We start from the raw sequence: 16,668 nt of genomic DNA on the forward strand, positions 1-16,668 counted from the left end.
TCTGGCCCCTATAACCCTTCTTTCCCCTCCCTCTGCCCTCATGACCTGCCCATCACCCACACCTTCCTCCCTCTGGTTCCCCACCTCCTTCCCTTTATTCCATGGTCCACTATCCTCTACTATCAGATTCCATCTTCAGCCCTTTGCCTCTTCCACCCATCACCTCCCAGCTTCTCACATCATTCCCACTTTCCCCCCTTCTCCCACATACCTACCTTCCCCCTCTCACCTGGATTCGCTTGTCACCCACCAGCTCGTGCTCCTTCTCCTCCCCCTACCCTTTTATTCTGGCTTCTGCCCTCTTTCTTTCCAGTCCTGATGAAGTGTCTCAGCCCGAAATGTTGACTGTTCATTTCCCTCCATCGTTGCTGCCTGACCTGCTGAGTTCCTCCAGCATTTTCTGTGTGTTGCTCTGCCTAACATGTACTGCCTCTCTTTTGCCTACTTTTAAAGGTATATTTCAAAACTGCCCCTCTGCCATCTCTTCCATAGGACTAATTGAGGAAAAGCTGTTGGGACCAGCAAAGGCATCACAAGCCAATTGGCCTCCTGCTGTGTTGCTGGATCCCATGATTCTAAAAGATGCTTCTTCACTGAGAACCTTCCTAACTGTGCCTGATACAGAGTCACTCAACACACATTCCCAGCAGAGATCATCTGATGGTTATTAGTCATAGTTTTTTTGCTTCCCTGGGCTAACTGCACTGAAGCCAATTGTAGTCCTGACTGTCATCAGCTGAACCAGGGTTCGAACCCAGGACTTTCTAACCTACCAAACACCCATGAAGTAGCGAAATACTTGATGAATTATCTTGGCTATCCATTGGAGGCTATCCTGCAATTTTCAACAGTAGGAACAACGGGAAGGGAAAGTTAACTCAAGAAGCAAAACTCACAAGGTGTTACACATAATGTTACAACAATTTGAAATGTTAGAAAAAAGAGCAGGAGGAGACCATTTAACCCTTTGAGCCTACTCCGTTATTCAATACAATAACGGCTGATCGTCCAAATTCTGTACCCTGTTCCAGCTTTCTCCCCATATCCCTTGATCCCTCTGGCTCTAAGACCAATATCCAACTCCTTCTTGATTATACTTAATGATTTGGCTTCAACTGCTCTCTGTGGTAGAGAATTCCATAGGTTCACCCTTTCTGGGAGAAGACTTTTCTCCTCATCTCTGACTTAAATGCTCACCCATTATCCATAGACTGTGACCTCAGATCCTGGATCCACTGGCTGCCAGGAAAATCCTTCCTGCATCTAATCTGTCCAGCCCTGTTAGCATTTTGTAGGTCCCCTCTCAATCTTCTAAACTCCACTGAGTATAAACCTAACTCTAGTGAAATTAAGCCTTTTCATTAGATGAAAGCTTATCATTAAATGAGTTACTAAGGGAGCTTCCTGTACCAGTGACAAGTAACAAAACTACCAGTAATAAACTCAAAGTGATGTGATTGCATGTCTAAAGATATACTGAGAAAGCAACATGCACAGTACAAGGTTACAGAAGAATCGATGCACTCAAGTTATGACAAATACACTAATCAGTGCTATTGCACAGATCCAGGTAATTTCCCCAAACCATACACCTTTTTAATTCCCTTAAAAGATTCCTTTGCAGTCGAGGTGTGTGCCATGCAGTTTAAACTGCAGTCCAGTCATTCCTACAGTCACCCAGTCATTTACTGACCTGACAGTAGCAATTTCACACAGCCTGGCTTGTTGTAAAAGACAGCTTCGTGCAGAGGGATCCAACCATCTGGATTTGGCACAGAAAGTTTCTTCCCCATTTGTATCATTTTTTTCAAGGCTTCTTCATCACCATTACTTATCGCAATGGTGACAGGGTCAGGCTCCCTAGAATAAAAACAGACCTGATTAAATAGGTGGTATAGTGGACAGTGAAGAAGGTTATCAAAAATTACAGGGTAATCTTGATCAACTGAGTAAGTGGACCGAAAAATGGCAAATGGAGTTTAATTCAGATAAGCGCAAGTTGTTGCATTTTGGAAAGTCAAATCAAGGTAGGACTTTCACAGTCAGACCCTGAAGAGCATTGTAGAACAGAGGGACCTTGGAGTTTAAGTACGTGGTTCCCTGAAGGTGGAGTCACAAGTAGACAGAGTGCTGAAGAAGGCTTTTGGAAAGCTGTTCTTCATCAGTCAGGACATTGAGTATAATAGTTGGGAGGTCATGGTGTGGTTGTACAGGATGCTGGTGAGGCCGCACTTAGAGTATTGTGTTCAGTTTTGGTCGCCCTGCCATAGTTAAGATGTTATTAAACTGGAAAGAATGCAGAAAAGATTTATAAAGATGTTGCCAGGACATGAGGGGCTGAGTTATAGGGAGAGGTTGGACAGGCCAGAACTTTATTCCTTGGAACATAGGAATAAAGGTGTATCTTATAGAGGTGTATCAAATCATGAGGGGCAAAGATAGGGTGAATGCACTCGGTCTTTTTCCAAGAGTTGGGGAATCAAGAACCAGAGGGCATAGTTTTAAGGTGAGAAGGGAAATGTTTAATAGGAACTTGAGGGGCAACTTTTTTATACAAAGGGTTGTACGTATTTGGAATGAGCTGCCAGAGGAAGTGGTTGAGGCAGATACAGTAACAACTTTTAAACAACAGTTGGACAGATACATAGATAGGAAAGAGTTAGAAGGTTATGGTCCAAATTCTGGCAAATGGGACTAGCTTTGACGGGCATCTTGGTCAGCATGGACCAAAGGGTCAGTTTCCCTGCTGTATGAGTTTGACTCTGAGATCACACTGCATCTAGAAATGTGCACAGAATGTCAGTTTATTGAACTAGTAGCTAAATAATTACTTTTGGGAAAAGGCACCATGTGGAAATGAATAACCTCTGCCTTGGGTAACTTTTCCTGGAGCCCGATTTATCTCCTAAACTGAATTGTAGAAACACCTAACGGTGTCTTCTGATTGGCTGAGGGGCGCCCTCTCCCCACCACTCCCTCCTCAGTTTTCCCGGGAAAGCAGTTACAGCAAGTGCAGTGAGAATGAGGGTATCTCACTCAACAAACCACGGGAAATTCAAACGTTTGCTGAAAAACAAAATCTGTTTTCTTTTTGCAGCCGTTTTTAGCTTCAATCGCAACATTTTAGTTTCACCCTCAGGCTCTCTGGATGAGTGAACTGTGAAGCACCATCCTCCTGTTCCATTGTTTCCCGTTGGCCCTCATTTAATAGGAAGGTCGGGATAAAGGTTAACATTAGGCGGTTTGGCAACTTAATTCGGCCAAAGTCAACGCGCGAAGTAAAGATGATACCCATTATAAGACGATGTGCTGTATTGCCATATATATCTTAATCAAGGAGGCAAATATATGATCATCCATGTTCACAACGCGAAAACACTAGCTGTTTAGTTTTAGTTTATGTTGTTGTCCTTGTTCCTTCCTTCTGCAAAGCAAAAGGGATGGGGAGAGTTGATTTTGTCCCTTCAACCTCCCCCGGCTGGGAACAAAGACACACTTACGCTGCCGGCTTGGAGACAGGGAAGAGTCTGCCGTCGTATCTCCTGTAGTAAGCTGTTCTCGGAGGGTTCGCTGTGGGAGCAGCGCTGGTCAGAGGCGACCTGAGAGAGGGTCGGGAATGAAAAAGCGAAAAGTATTGGGAATAAGAGAAGCCATTCATCTTGTTGCCCCCGCAGTCTTTTTGAGTCAATGTGAGCGGCTAGGCTCCAATCTGCGCTCGCACGTGTTTATTTTTGGCTTCGAGACGCTAAGGGACTGTTTGACCATATAAGACAATAGATTGTAAGCTGTGTCAAATGGAAGGTGGACATTACGGAGCGGAACAACGCTTGGGGCAGGAGCAGGCAACCTACAAATGATCTCTGTCACTGCCAAGTGAATTTGATTTATGGTGGCATCTTTAAGCTATTTGCAGTCCACCTATGGTGTCCCTTATTAGTTTAGTGAAACAAATCCGTGATCCCAAACCCAACAAGTAAAAGGCAGAACAACAATAAGAAAAAAAGATGTTGAACATGTAAAGCAAAAATAGAGCGGAGTGAAAATGCACAGCAGGTCTCAGCTTTCGGGGCAAAGCAGGGTGACAGTGACAAATGAGGATAAATCAAAATCTTTGGAGGGAGCCAGAAAGTGCAGGGGGAATTCAAGAGTAATGCGTGTTGTAGTCAGGGAGGGGCGAGCGGGAAGGCGGTTTAACGACCTGCTTCCAGGACGGAGAGGAGTCCCTTTGATGATGCGCAGGATTATCTCAGGAAAAGTGCTGGGCCCTCCAGTAGCAAAACGTGGAGTGGATTAAAATGCTGGTCTAAAATGACAACTGAAATGCTGGAAGGACACGAGAGGAGGCTGAAAACAGGTCGGCTCCCGGGGCTGATAGCTCGACCCCCTCCCTCAAACTGGCTTGAATCGAGTCCAGTAAATTCGCCTCCCCACCGCTGACCACCAGCACCATCTTACCAATACCACTTGCCTTGCCTATAGAATGGTCAAGACAGGGAGCGGATGCTGCAATCTGGAGCAGCAAATAAACTGCTGGGGGATCTCAGCGGGTCATCCGTGGGGGGAAATGGACAGTGGACGTTTCTGGACCAGATGAGGGGTCTCGACCCGACACGCCGACTTACCATTTCCCACCACAGATGCCGCCTGACCCTACGTTGGGTTTAGTTTATCAACCTGCATCCTTTTCACAACGCAGGTGATAATAAATACATGATAAATTGCACATAGTCAATAGAAAGCACGATTAATAAATGGGATGGGGAGATTGGATTAGACCAGAAGAGTTTATAAAATGTTCGCTTGCTGTCAATGCCCTTCCTGCTGATGACTAAGATTGTCTGCAAAGACGGTACTTATACTGGAAATACATCTCTCTCTCCCACGCACACACATAGATGCGCACATTTGCTCGATCATATGTCTTTTGGTTCCCTCTGCATTTCCCTTCTGATTTGCTCCCTGGGGTTTCAGCTTGAGGCAGGCGAGCGCTGAGCGCCCCCCCCCCCTCTCTCTCTCTCTCTGGGGTGCACAGTCTGTAAACTGTGTGTGTGTGTATGTGTGTGTGTGTGTGTGTGTGTTGGTGTTCTAGTGGGTCCCTGACCCTGTCAGTTCAAACTCACCTGTTCTTGGGACATGGCTGGGCTCCAGAAGTCTGAACCGCTGGACGATTCACCTGAGCCTGGGCTCGGGCTCTGGGGTGGGTCTGCACTGTCGAACTAGGAGGCTGACCGGAGGAAGAAGGCGACACAGTGAGGCTTTGCTCGACCGCCATCTGAATGAGCTCATCCTCACTCAGGCTGCTGTACAAACTGTACTCCTCTTGGCCAAAGGTGCGCCCCGAATCGCGGGTGGTAGTGACCCGTGTCGCCATTCTCCCGCGGCGTCAGGGGCTGTGGATGAAGAAATGCCCAAAGTTTGTTAAGACACCAGCGCTTGCCAAGTTTTTTTTAAATTGTTGCATTCCTTGCCATTTATGTGCAGTTCTGTTTAAAAGAAAATCTGGGAGGTTCTAGAGAAGTAAACGTGATCTAATTTGTCTGGTGTACACATGTGATTACTTTGGGCGAGCTTTTACCATGTACTGAGCTGCAGCATCTGAGACTTGTTACATTAGCCAGGCGCAACCGATTGGAGAATGTAAACACGTTATAATGTTTTGCCACTGCTGCTCCAACACTGTGACATCTTCACGGACATTGTGCTGATAGGCAGCCAGAAACTCATGAGAAGCGAAGGGGGCTGGGGATGCAGAGAGTGCCATTTTGTGGTGCTTTCTAATGCTGTGTTTAGGGCTGTGTCACAGAGCTCTTCATACAAGCAATCAAGTACTTTTGAAGTGTAGCCGCTATGGCCCTCTCTAAATTGCATTCTGCGGATTCCGCAACCTCAGGCCTCTGCTGCAATGGATCTGATCGTCCAACTCGTTGTCGCTTGGTGTCCCTCCTGGCCGCTTCCTGGACCTCCCAAACCCAGAGTCCACATCACCTCTGTTTACAGAAAATGGCGCAAACCCGTCAGGTCCCTGGATTGAAGTAATGTGCATTGAAAAAAAAACTTGTTGTAACACAGGTTTTAAGAGCAAGATACAAATGTTTTTTTTAAAAGTGTAGGACCTATAGTTTAAAATGCCCAACAGAAACAAAATGTTTGCTGATTTTTGCAAATTACTTTAAATACTAAATTATCACTTTTCCACAATTTTGTCTGCCTTATCCACAACTTAGCTGCAGTTTTTTGAAGTTTATCCTGCAATTTAGTTGCAGTTTTATTTCAGAAAATGCTGCAGCCAATTTACACACAAGGCCACACAAGCAGTGATGTAATAAGGAACTGTTGTTTATTTTTAGTGATGTTGACTGAGAGCTAAAGAAAAACGTCAGGAAACTGCTCTTAGTCAGAATGATGTCTTGGGATCCTTTATGGCAGAATAACATCTGGTCCAAAAGATGATCATTCTGGTGGTGCAGTGTTCCCTCAATAACAAATCTAGACAAGCCTCTGGAGTGGGACCTGAACCCAGGGCCTTCTGAACTAAGAACAGAAAATGCTGGTAACACTCAGCAAGGTCAGGAGGCATCTGTGGCAAGAGAAACACTGAATGCAGATAACCTTCCATCAGAGCCTTCGGAATCGGACACACCAATGTTACCAATCACACTGTTGCTGACAGTAAGAGTTTGAGGTGTGAGTCTTCCTAGGCCACACTTACCGCCTCCTTCAGCTCTGCAAAGCAAATGGGATCATTACAGTTTCGCCAGTTGGATAGTCAAAACCAGGGCTCAAATACTCACAACTCCTTCATAACCACACAAACTACCTAGACATAGGAAAAAAGAGTATCAGGAGGCAGAACCACTGAAGCATAACTTTAACTGTCATACTGCTAGTCAAATATCTAGCACAAGGAGAAATTTGCTCCAACGCATTATTGGGAAGATTGAAGTCATTATCTTTGGTCCCTGTCACAATTTCCATTCCATTGCTACCAACTCTGTCTCTCTCCTTGGCTGAGGGTGACTTAAACTGCAACCTACATGTCATATTTGACCACACGATTAGCTTTGCATCACATGAATCACTAGCACCATCTATTTGCACTTTGATAACATAGATTACCTTCACCCTTCCTTCAGTTCACCTGTTGCTGAAACCCTCATAGAGACCTTTGTTCTCTCCAGACTGGGCCATTCTCTTTATGAACCGGCCAACCTCCTACATTCCACACTCTCTGAATTGGAAGTCATCCAAAACTCTGCTGCCCATGTTCTATCCTTGTACCAACTCCCATTCACACATCACTCCTGCACTTGCTGAGCTACATGGTCACCAGTTAAACAACACATCAGTTTTAAAATTATTGCCCTTATTTTCCGATCCTTCCATGGTCTTGCCCCCTCCTTTCACTGTACTTACTCAAGCTCTACAGCCCAATGATGTATCTGCACTCTTACAGTTCTGGTCTCTTAAATATCCCCAACTTTAATCATTCCCCTGTTGGCAAGCATGCGCTCAGCTGCCAAATTCCTAAGGTTTGGAAATTTCCCACTAAACATATCTGCCTCTCTACTTTTCCCTCCTTCTTTAAAAGGTTTCTTAAAACCTGCCTCTTGGACCAAGCTGTTGCTTGCCTTTAGTATATCTTTAAGCAGTTTGGCTTTTTGATAGTGGTGTTATCAGTTTGATAATATCACTTAGAACCACTTTGTGACAATTTACTACCTTAAAAGCATTGTGTCAATGCAAGTGGTTGTTGTTAATGAGAATCCTCACAGTAAATGTTGCTTGCTTTTATCTGCCCACAGCACATACTTATGGTAGCATCTATTCAGATTCAAAGTAATAGAGCAACAATTTAAATCATTATTCACAACAGTATGCCAACATCCCTGTATGTTCTCCTTCTCTAGTGACTCAGTGTAAAGATCAGTCAAGGACAGTAAAGTTCAAGCTGTCCTTGACCATTCCTACCTTTGCTAGAAGGTTCTGCAAATGAAACCTTATGAATAATGCTAAGAAACAAAAAGGAGGCAATCACTTTGCTGGGAGTATACTACAGGCCTCCTCGCAATCAGTGGCAGATAAAGGAGCAGATATATAGGCACATCAAAGAGAGGAGCAAGAATAATTGGGTTATAGCAGCAGGGTATTTCAATTTACCCAATGTTAACTGGGATTACTTTAGTGTGAACAGTCATCAAAGGTGGATTTTTTTAAAGTGCATTCAAGAGAGCTTTTTGAGTCAGTCCATTAACAGTCCTACTGAACCAGTCTTAGGAAATGGAGCTGATTAAGTGGGAGAGCATTTTGGAGATAGTGACCATAATTCCCTAAGTTTCAAGGTAGTTATGGAAAGGGAAATTAAGATCTGAATTGGGGAAAAGCTGATTTCAATATTATAAGACAGAGCATGCTAAAAGTAGACTGGGAACAGCTACTTGTAAGTAAATCTACATCTGACACGTGGAAGTCATTCAAAAGGGATATCGATGGTTGGATAAAGGCAAAAAAGACATATGTGGCAGGTATAAAGAACTCAAAATGGGGGAGGCCAGCAGGTGTATAGAAAATGTAAGGATACTTAAAAAAGAAATTAGGAGGGGAAAAAGGGGGTGCAAAATATCACTGGTGGAGAACATTAAGGGAGTCCTAAAGCATTTTCCCAAATGGCAAGAGAGTAACCAGAGGAAATGTAGGGTCCATGAGAAACCAAAGGGGCGACCAGCATTCACTTAGGAGAAGGGCATTGTAATTGGAAAGTTCAGAGAGGGGACAGTGAAATCCTTGTTGCCATTAAAAGGAGGCATTTTATTTCTTAATGGACTTATAGATGGATAAATCCCAGGTGCCTGATGAACTATATCCCAGGCTGTTATAGGAGGCAAGGGAGGAGATTGCTAGGGCCTTGACAGAGATTATTAAATCTTTGCTAGCGGCAGGTGAGGTGCCAGATGAATTGAGTACAAGTATAGTTTCTTTACTGAAGAAGACCAACAGGGATAAGCCAGGTAATAATGGGCCTGTGGGTCTAAGATCAGTAGAAGGGAAATTATTGGGAGACAGGATTAATCTACATTTGAATAGGCAGGGAATAATCAAAAACGGTCAGCATGGCTTTGTTAGGGGGAGATCCTACCTGATGAATTTAAGTGATTTTTTTTGAAGAGGTAACAAAATCTGTCGACGAGGGCAGTGTGTTTGTGTAGTCTACATAGATTGCAGTATCTTCTTCGACAAGGGCCCATGTGGGAGACTGGTTCACAAGGTCAGAGCTGATGAGATCCTGGGCAAGTTGGCAAATGGATCCAAAATGGGCTTAGTAAAAGGAGGCAGAGGGTGATAGTGGAAGGTTGTTTTTTGTGATTGGAAGCCTGTGACGACTGGTGTACCACAGGGATTGGTGCTGGGATCCTTATGGTTTGTTATATCCATTAACGATTTGGACATGAATAAAGGAGGTATTATTAGCAAGTTCATATGTGACACAAACATTGGTGGTGTTGTTGATAGTGAGGAGGATAATCTTGATGAGTTGAGGAAAGCAATGGCAGAAAGAATTTAATTCTGATAAGTGTGAGGTGATATGCTTTGTGAGAGCTAATAAGGCTAGGATACACATGATAAATGATAGAATGCTAGGGAATATTGGGAAACAGAGAGACCATGGTTTACAAGTCCAAAGATCCCCGAAGATGATAGCACAGATAGATAAGGTGGTTAAGAAGGCATATGGGATACATGCCTTCATTAGTTGCAGCACAGAACATAAACACAGGGAAGATATGGTACAATTTTATAAAACGTTGTTTTAGCCACAGGTGGAGTACTGTGTACAATTTTGATCGCCAAACTATATAAAGTATGTGAAAGCACTGTAGAGGCGCACAGGATGTTGTGTGGAATGGAACATTTCAGTTATGAGGAGGGACTGGATAGGTTGGATTTGTTTTCTTGCAGTGGAGGAGACCGAGAGGGGACCTAATTGAGGAATACAAAATTATGAGGGGGATACAGAGGCCAGATAGTAAGAAACATTTCCTCATAGCAGAGGTATCTAAAGCTATAGGACATACGTTTAAGGTAAAGGATAGCAGGTTTAGAGAGTATCCGAGGAAGATCTTTTTCACCCAGATGGTGACTGGAATTTGGAACAAATTGCCTGTTGATGTTGGAGGCAGAGGCTCTTGCAAAATTTAAGAAGTATTGAAATAAGCACTTGAATTGTCAAGGCATAGAAGGCTACGGATCAAGTGCTCAAAAATGGAATTAGTATAGATGGTACTTGAACAATATGGACATTGTAGCCTGAAGGGCCTGTCTCTGTGTTGTCTAACTCCGTGACACTATGTCTTTCCTGCTATAACTTTTACCATTACCAATACAACATCCAATAAGTGCTTAGCATTCCAACCACTTAGAAAATTGCCTCCCATAACTTTCCTGAATATACTTTTAAAAGATATCCTCTGCGTACATTAGCCTCATTCTCTATTCACATTGGAAAATAGGCAGTATGCAGACATTCGAAAACAAATTTGAAAGTTTTGATGAAGCAGGAAATTGAGAAATGATGAGCTGGATTATAACAAATGAGGAGTTGAACCACAACAATAGAAGTAGATTTGTTTTCTCTTATTAGTTTATGACAAAAGCATCAGCATCATCTTTTGCTTCACTATTTGGCAATTGTCCATGACCAATTGCTAAGCATTTTGCAACTAAAAATATACATGGGCAATAGAAGGATATTCGCTGCAGTCTGATAGTTGAGAAGTCATATTTCAGTGACATAATGAATCATATGCTTAGGATGAAATAAGGTCAATATATTTTTATATGTTTAACATTTTATAATGGTATGTGAATTCACTGGATGCCACTGAAAGTCAGAGTAATTTATTTTGTTTGTATGTGGAATGGTTGTGTGTTAATATAGTTGTCTCCATCTTCAAAGCATTGGTATCTCAAAGCATTTTGCTTCAATAAATTTGTCCCTAAATGTATCCAATTCTGTTAGAATGCAAAACAGCTGGTAATTTGTGCACAAGTTCCTGCAATCAGCAGTGAATATTCACATTATGCCTGGAAAAAGTAGAAAATTACAGGGCTCAATCATTAACTTACATAGGTGTAGGATGTGGATGGCTTACCCAGCAATAGAACCTGAGAACTGCTCGGAGTGACAATGGGAATGAAGATGGACCTAACTCTTGGTCTGAAGCAAAACCTAACCTCTAGACCCTTGAAAGAAGGTTGGCTTGAACATGCCTAAACAAATCAGGAAGTTTAACTTAATAAGTAATATTTGTGCAGCCAATCAAGTGTAACCATGTCATCTATTTTGCAAACGTTTCACTTTGAAATGCAACAGACCTGTGCTAGATGCAAGGCTGTAAGTTCAATAGACATCAGATATTTGAGCTATTTTAGTAAATGGGCAGTGAGGTTTTCATTCCTGTATCCCACATAGAATCATGCAAAGATAGGAAAGACAAAGAAATAATCAATTTCTGGCCACAGATGAAATTCAGAAGTTATTTTCAGAAAAGGTTTTGGATATAGCTGGAGCATTAATTTGTCCTCATATCAACTTAGATACCTATTTACAAGTGCTCGTACTCTGCAAACTCATCCATCTGTGACTGCTGCCAATAGAATGGCTGTCCTGTTTTTAGGAATTTCACTTGACAACAATTCATGAGTTCCAAATTAGCACATGGGTTTATAGATTTAGATTCAAGGGAGGAACTGAAGGACAGAAGAAGGACTATTTATGCAGAGCCCATTTTACAAAAGCATAAAATAGGGGTATGTTCTTACAGAGGTTCTTAATGGGGAGGTCAGATTCCAATAATTACAATCTTCGACTTTCAGAGTAAGAGGTTGCTAGCAGTCAAATTTGAACAATCATCTTGCCAAGATGGGATGTCTCCTAGGTTGCTTTAGGAAAGCTTGACGTAGGGTGCAGGAGGTCTGGACCATTACAAATAATGCAGCCTTGTAAAAAGGGGAGAAGAACAAACCCAAGGAAATACAGTATCACAAAAATTAACCCTTAACTCTTCCCTAAATGAGAGATTGCATGCTGTATTTTCGTGAGTAATTGCGGGCTGCCCCCGGAACACTCTAGGCAAAAGATGCATTTCACTGTGTGTTTCGATGTACATGTGATTAATAAAGATATAATTTACGAGGGCTGTACAGTCCATCTTGCCTCAGGTTTCAAGATGTAAATGGTGCTTGCCTCACGCAACAGGAACGCGGGTAAACAAGGTTGATGAAGAGAAAAAGTGTGCTCAGGTCTATCTCATCAGGGAGATTTTACATGAAATAGTTCATTGACCGTTCAACATTACCGATATCGCTATATGAACGCAGAGCGCAGCACAAGTTCCCATGAAACTAAATTGTTTAGATGGATATTTTAGCTGGAATATTTCATCATCTCCCACTGGGCTATCCTGTGACCGATTTGGCTTACCAAAGTGATTATGAAAACAGAAGCTGACAGAAACCTACAGCTGTGACGCCTGGCTCTGACCCCTCAGTACATGTCCATGTAAACACTGCAGACATAGCCAGCGTGCTGTGCCCTGTGGAAATGACTTTGCCGAGACAACCGCCTTCTTTCAGGAGACCAAACAAACTTTCCTGCTTATTTCGGCGATTATCTTTCACTCCAAGGCGAGCTATCATGTAAGGCCGACCGGTCTGACCCGACTGCGAATCACCAAAATAAGCAAGGAAAGCTATATGCATTATCTGCCGACTTTTTTAGTGCATACGGCTAAAGCCGAAATCTTTGCAGCCTAGCCTTATTTTGATTTTGCGGTTGTTTAACGCGGTTATCATTACAATCACTTTACCCTATTACACGAACGCGGTAGGCGCAGCGTAATGTTTGCAGCGATCTTAACCCGGGCTCGAATCGTGACATTACCGGGTGTCGGGGTCACGGCGCTTGTCACAATCAACTCCTCAATGTCCCCCTTTGATCTTCAGCGCAACAGCCGGCTGGGAGCCTTTTCTCGAGTTTACTTGGTGGTCCTGCCTTGTCCGCCGTCCCCTCTCTCTGTCCTCTGTGTAAGGTTAGAGAGTGGTAAAAAGCTGCTCTATTTTTGTACAAGTGCGTGACCAATCATGGAAAGTGAAATATGTTGGTGCATCAGCCAACTGGAGTGCGATGGGATGTATATTTAACCATGGGAACAGCAGCAGCAGCATCCTCGCCAGGTCTGGCTTGCCTACGTGGTTATCTAAGTCTTCCTCCACCACCGACTGAGTGGGATTTCTTTGCCCTAGTTTAGCTATCTAGTCCCAGATCGGGAATCTCGTTGCAATGGATTTGACCCCGCTCCTTGCACTCTTTCAGAACAAGGGTGTAAAATTTGCAATTCTCCCGACCTCCAGAAGCATCCCAAACTCTAGGGAGAAGACTGTGGTCTGTGCCTCTACCCTTACTTCTTTAAGCAACCCTGGATGTGGTGATCCTATTGGAACATGTAAGATTCTAAAGGGGCATGGCAGGGTAGACGTTCAGATGTTCTCACTCTTGGGAGAATCTCAAAGGAGGTGACATAGGCACAAGTTAAGAGGCTGGTCATTCAAAATGAGGTTCGAGGAATTTCTTTTTTGGCAGAGGGTGATGAACCTCCGTACTTCTGGAAGGCTGTGGATACTAGATCATTGAAGGGAGATACATTTCTGAAAGATCAGGAAATTGAAGGCTATGCGGAACTGGCCCAGAAGGGTAGGTGAGATTTGGAGTAGGTCAGCCATGATCATATTGAAATGTGAGGATTGTTTGAGGGGTCAGCTTGCCTAGTTCTGCTCCCATTTTCTTGTGTTCTTGTCTTCTTGTATCCCACCTGGGCAGAGTGACTGTTCCATTTTGACCACCACCAACTTACTTTGATGATCTATCTGTGAGACCCCAAAGTTTTATTCTTGACCCCTTCTTGATTCTCATCTACACTCTGACACTTAGTGACATAATTTGAAAACATGATGGCCCACAATTTCCTGGCAGCTCACACCTTGAGCAGATCATGCAGCAAAGATTTCAACAAAACCTTGCATGGTGCAGGACCATTGTCTACATGTAGCATCAAGTTGCAAGGCCAGAACAAGCCACAACTGCAGAAACATTTTAACAGCTTGTTGAATGAAACACGTCTCCAAGCTGAACCAACTGTTAAAATTGTCAAAACATTTGAATGCTTGTGAACGTCTCTGAGATGGACAATCAAAAACAATTACGAATTAATCACTTTTTTAAAAATGTAAATCAAAAATGAAACCACTTAAAACTAATTGAATACATTGAAGTCAACCTCAATTAATTCAAGAAGATGTAGATTATATGCAACAAACCTCTCTCCTCATGGCTGGTCCTTTCCATTGAAACAAATGAAGTTGCTGAATTAGGTCTAAGTGACACAAGTTCAGATGACTGAGTTTTCAACAAAACTGGATGAGAATTGCAGCTGGCCACCATGGCAGGCAAGGGCATTTCTCTGGAAAAATTAGGTCAATATCTCTTATAACAGCCCCTCCATCAGCTCATCTGCTGTTTACACCCTTGTTCATGCTTTTGTTAGCTCTGGCATCAACTATTCCATTGTTTTCCTGGACCAACTCCCACCATGTCTATGCCACGAACCTAACTTGCAACTAATCCTGTCCAGCAATCACAACTGTGCTTGCAGCTTTATACTGGCTCCTAGTCTGGCAGTTTATTAATGTTAATTGGTAACTGTTTGCATATTTCTCCATGGCCTTGTCCCCATCCTGTCATCCAGCCCTACAACCCCTGAGCTCTCTGCATTCCTCTGGTTCTGGCTCCACTATTGATGTTGGTACTTAGCTTCCTCAATCCTAAACTCTGGAATACCCTCCCTAAGGTGCTGTGCCACTCCATCTGTCTCTTCTTTCAGATCCTTCTTGAAATGTCTCTCTTCAGCCAAGTTTTAAGTACTCTATCATAGTGACTCCTTCCACTGAAAAGTTGTTGAACTAAAATGTTCTACCTGACCTTTTAGGTATTTCCAGTGTTTTCTATTTTTGCTTTACACTTCCAGCATTCATATTATTTTCCTTTCTCCTTTTAATTAATCTCTTATGAAGCATCTTGTGACATTACACAACTTTAAAGGTTCTGTATAAATGCAAACATTTGCCAATGTTGCATTAGTACAAGAAAATCTGATAGTATGCAAAGCAAATAATCATTCTACAGAATAATTGGTATTGGTATTGGTTTATTATTGTCACTTGTACCAAGGTACAGTGAAAAACTTGTCTTGCATACCGTTCTACAGATCAATTCATTACATAGTGCATTGAGGTAGTACAGGGTAAAAACAATAACAGAATACAGAGTAAAGTGTCACAGCTGCAGGGAAGTGCATTGCAGGTAGACAATAAGATGCAAGGTCATAACAAGGAAGGTTGTGAGGTCAAGAGTGCATGTCATCATATAAGGGAACCATTTAATAGTCTTATCACAGTGGGATAGAAGCTGTCCCTGAGCCTGGTGGTATGTGCCCTCAGAATATTTCCTTATTATAAGATTATTTTCATTTCTTCTACATTGTAGACTGTTTTAGATCCAAAGTGACAGCCATAATTATGTTGATGTTGACTTATAAACTAAAAATTCTGTTTTATTGTTGAGAAACATCATATATAATTTATTTAATAAGATACATACACTCTGAAATATGTTAAGTACAACATTTATGCCACTTATAGAAGTATAAATTTAGGAACCATGCATAACTGAATTTTAAATTCAAAGATTTTGTATGTCAACATTATACTCGTCCAATAAACATGTGATTGCTTATAGGCTGAGCAAGGAGATTCTAAACTTAGAGCACAGACTATACTGCATGCTATACTGCATGCTTCATCGTCTAGAAACTTGTGAATCATTGACAACTTTCCAGGAGCAACTAGAAACTTCAGAAACACCTCTGAATGAGGACTGGGGCAATGTTGTGTATGGAGAGCATATCAAAATCTGTAATTACAGATAAGGTGCAGTCATTTAGCTACTTCTGTGTTGCTACCAAGAGTTGCACCCCACAGCAATAAAAGTATGAAGGAATATCTTCATCGATGATTTCTGAACTGATTGCTGAGAGGAGAGAGGCCTCACATGGAGCTTAACTATTACAATTCCTGCCCATCATGAAACTTGATTTAAAATGTAAGCCAAGTTTTTGTTACTTCCAACTTATGAAAATGCAAAACACCTACTGAGTCTCCCTGAATGTTCAATATGCCTGAGTTGATTGCGCAGAGCTCTCCAAGGAGTGAAAACTAGATAGTGTCTGGAATTTAATAAAGAGCCATGCATCTCAGACTGGGTACAGTACAAGCACAGGTACTGGTATTGGTATTGGTTTATTATTGTCACTTGTACTGAGGTACAGTGAAAAGCTTGTCTTACAAACCAATCGTACAGGTCAATTCATTACACAGTGCAGTTACATTGAGTTAGTACAGAGTGCATTGAAGTAGTACAGGTAAAAACAATAACAGTACAGAGTAAAGTGTCACAGCTACAGAGAAAGTGCAGTGCAATAAGGTTCAAGGTCACAATAAGGTAGATCGTGAGGTCAGAGTCCATCTCATTGTATGAGGGAACTGTTCAATAGTCTTATC

At 42.5% G+C, this 16,668-nt stretch overlaps 1 protein-coding gene across 1 annotated transcript in view; it reads right to left on the minus strand.

Moving 5' to 3' along the window:
- asb2a.1 (ankyrin repeat and SOCS box containing 2a, tandem duplicate 1) overlaps positions 1-5,375 on the minus strand; it is a 28,844-nt gene extending 23,469 nt beyond the window's left edge. The window contains exons 1-3 of the mRNA XM_052017033.1: positions 5,121-5,375; positions 3,501-3,599; positions 1,694-1,860 (exon numbers count right to left, since the gene is read on the minus strand). Coding sequence (XP_051872993.1) covers positions 1,694-1,860; positions 3,501-3,599; positions 5,121-5,371 — 517 coding nt within the window. The 5' untranslated portion in view covers positions 5,372-5,375. The remainder of the gene's footprint in view (positions 1-1,693; positions 1,861-3,500; positions 3,600-5,120) is intronic.
- Positions 5,376-16,668: the final 11,293 nt, after the last annotated feature.

The sequence above is a fragment of the Pristis pectinata genome, chromosome 1 (assembly GCF_009764475.1).
Source record: "Pristis pectinata isolate sPriPec2 chromosome 1, sPriPec2.1.pri, whole genome shotgun sequence".
Taxonomy (NCBI): domain Eukaryota; kingdom Metazoa; phylum Chordata; class Chondrichthyes; order Rhinopristiformes; family Pristidae; genus Pristis; species Pristis pectinata.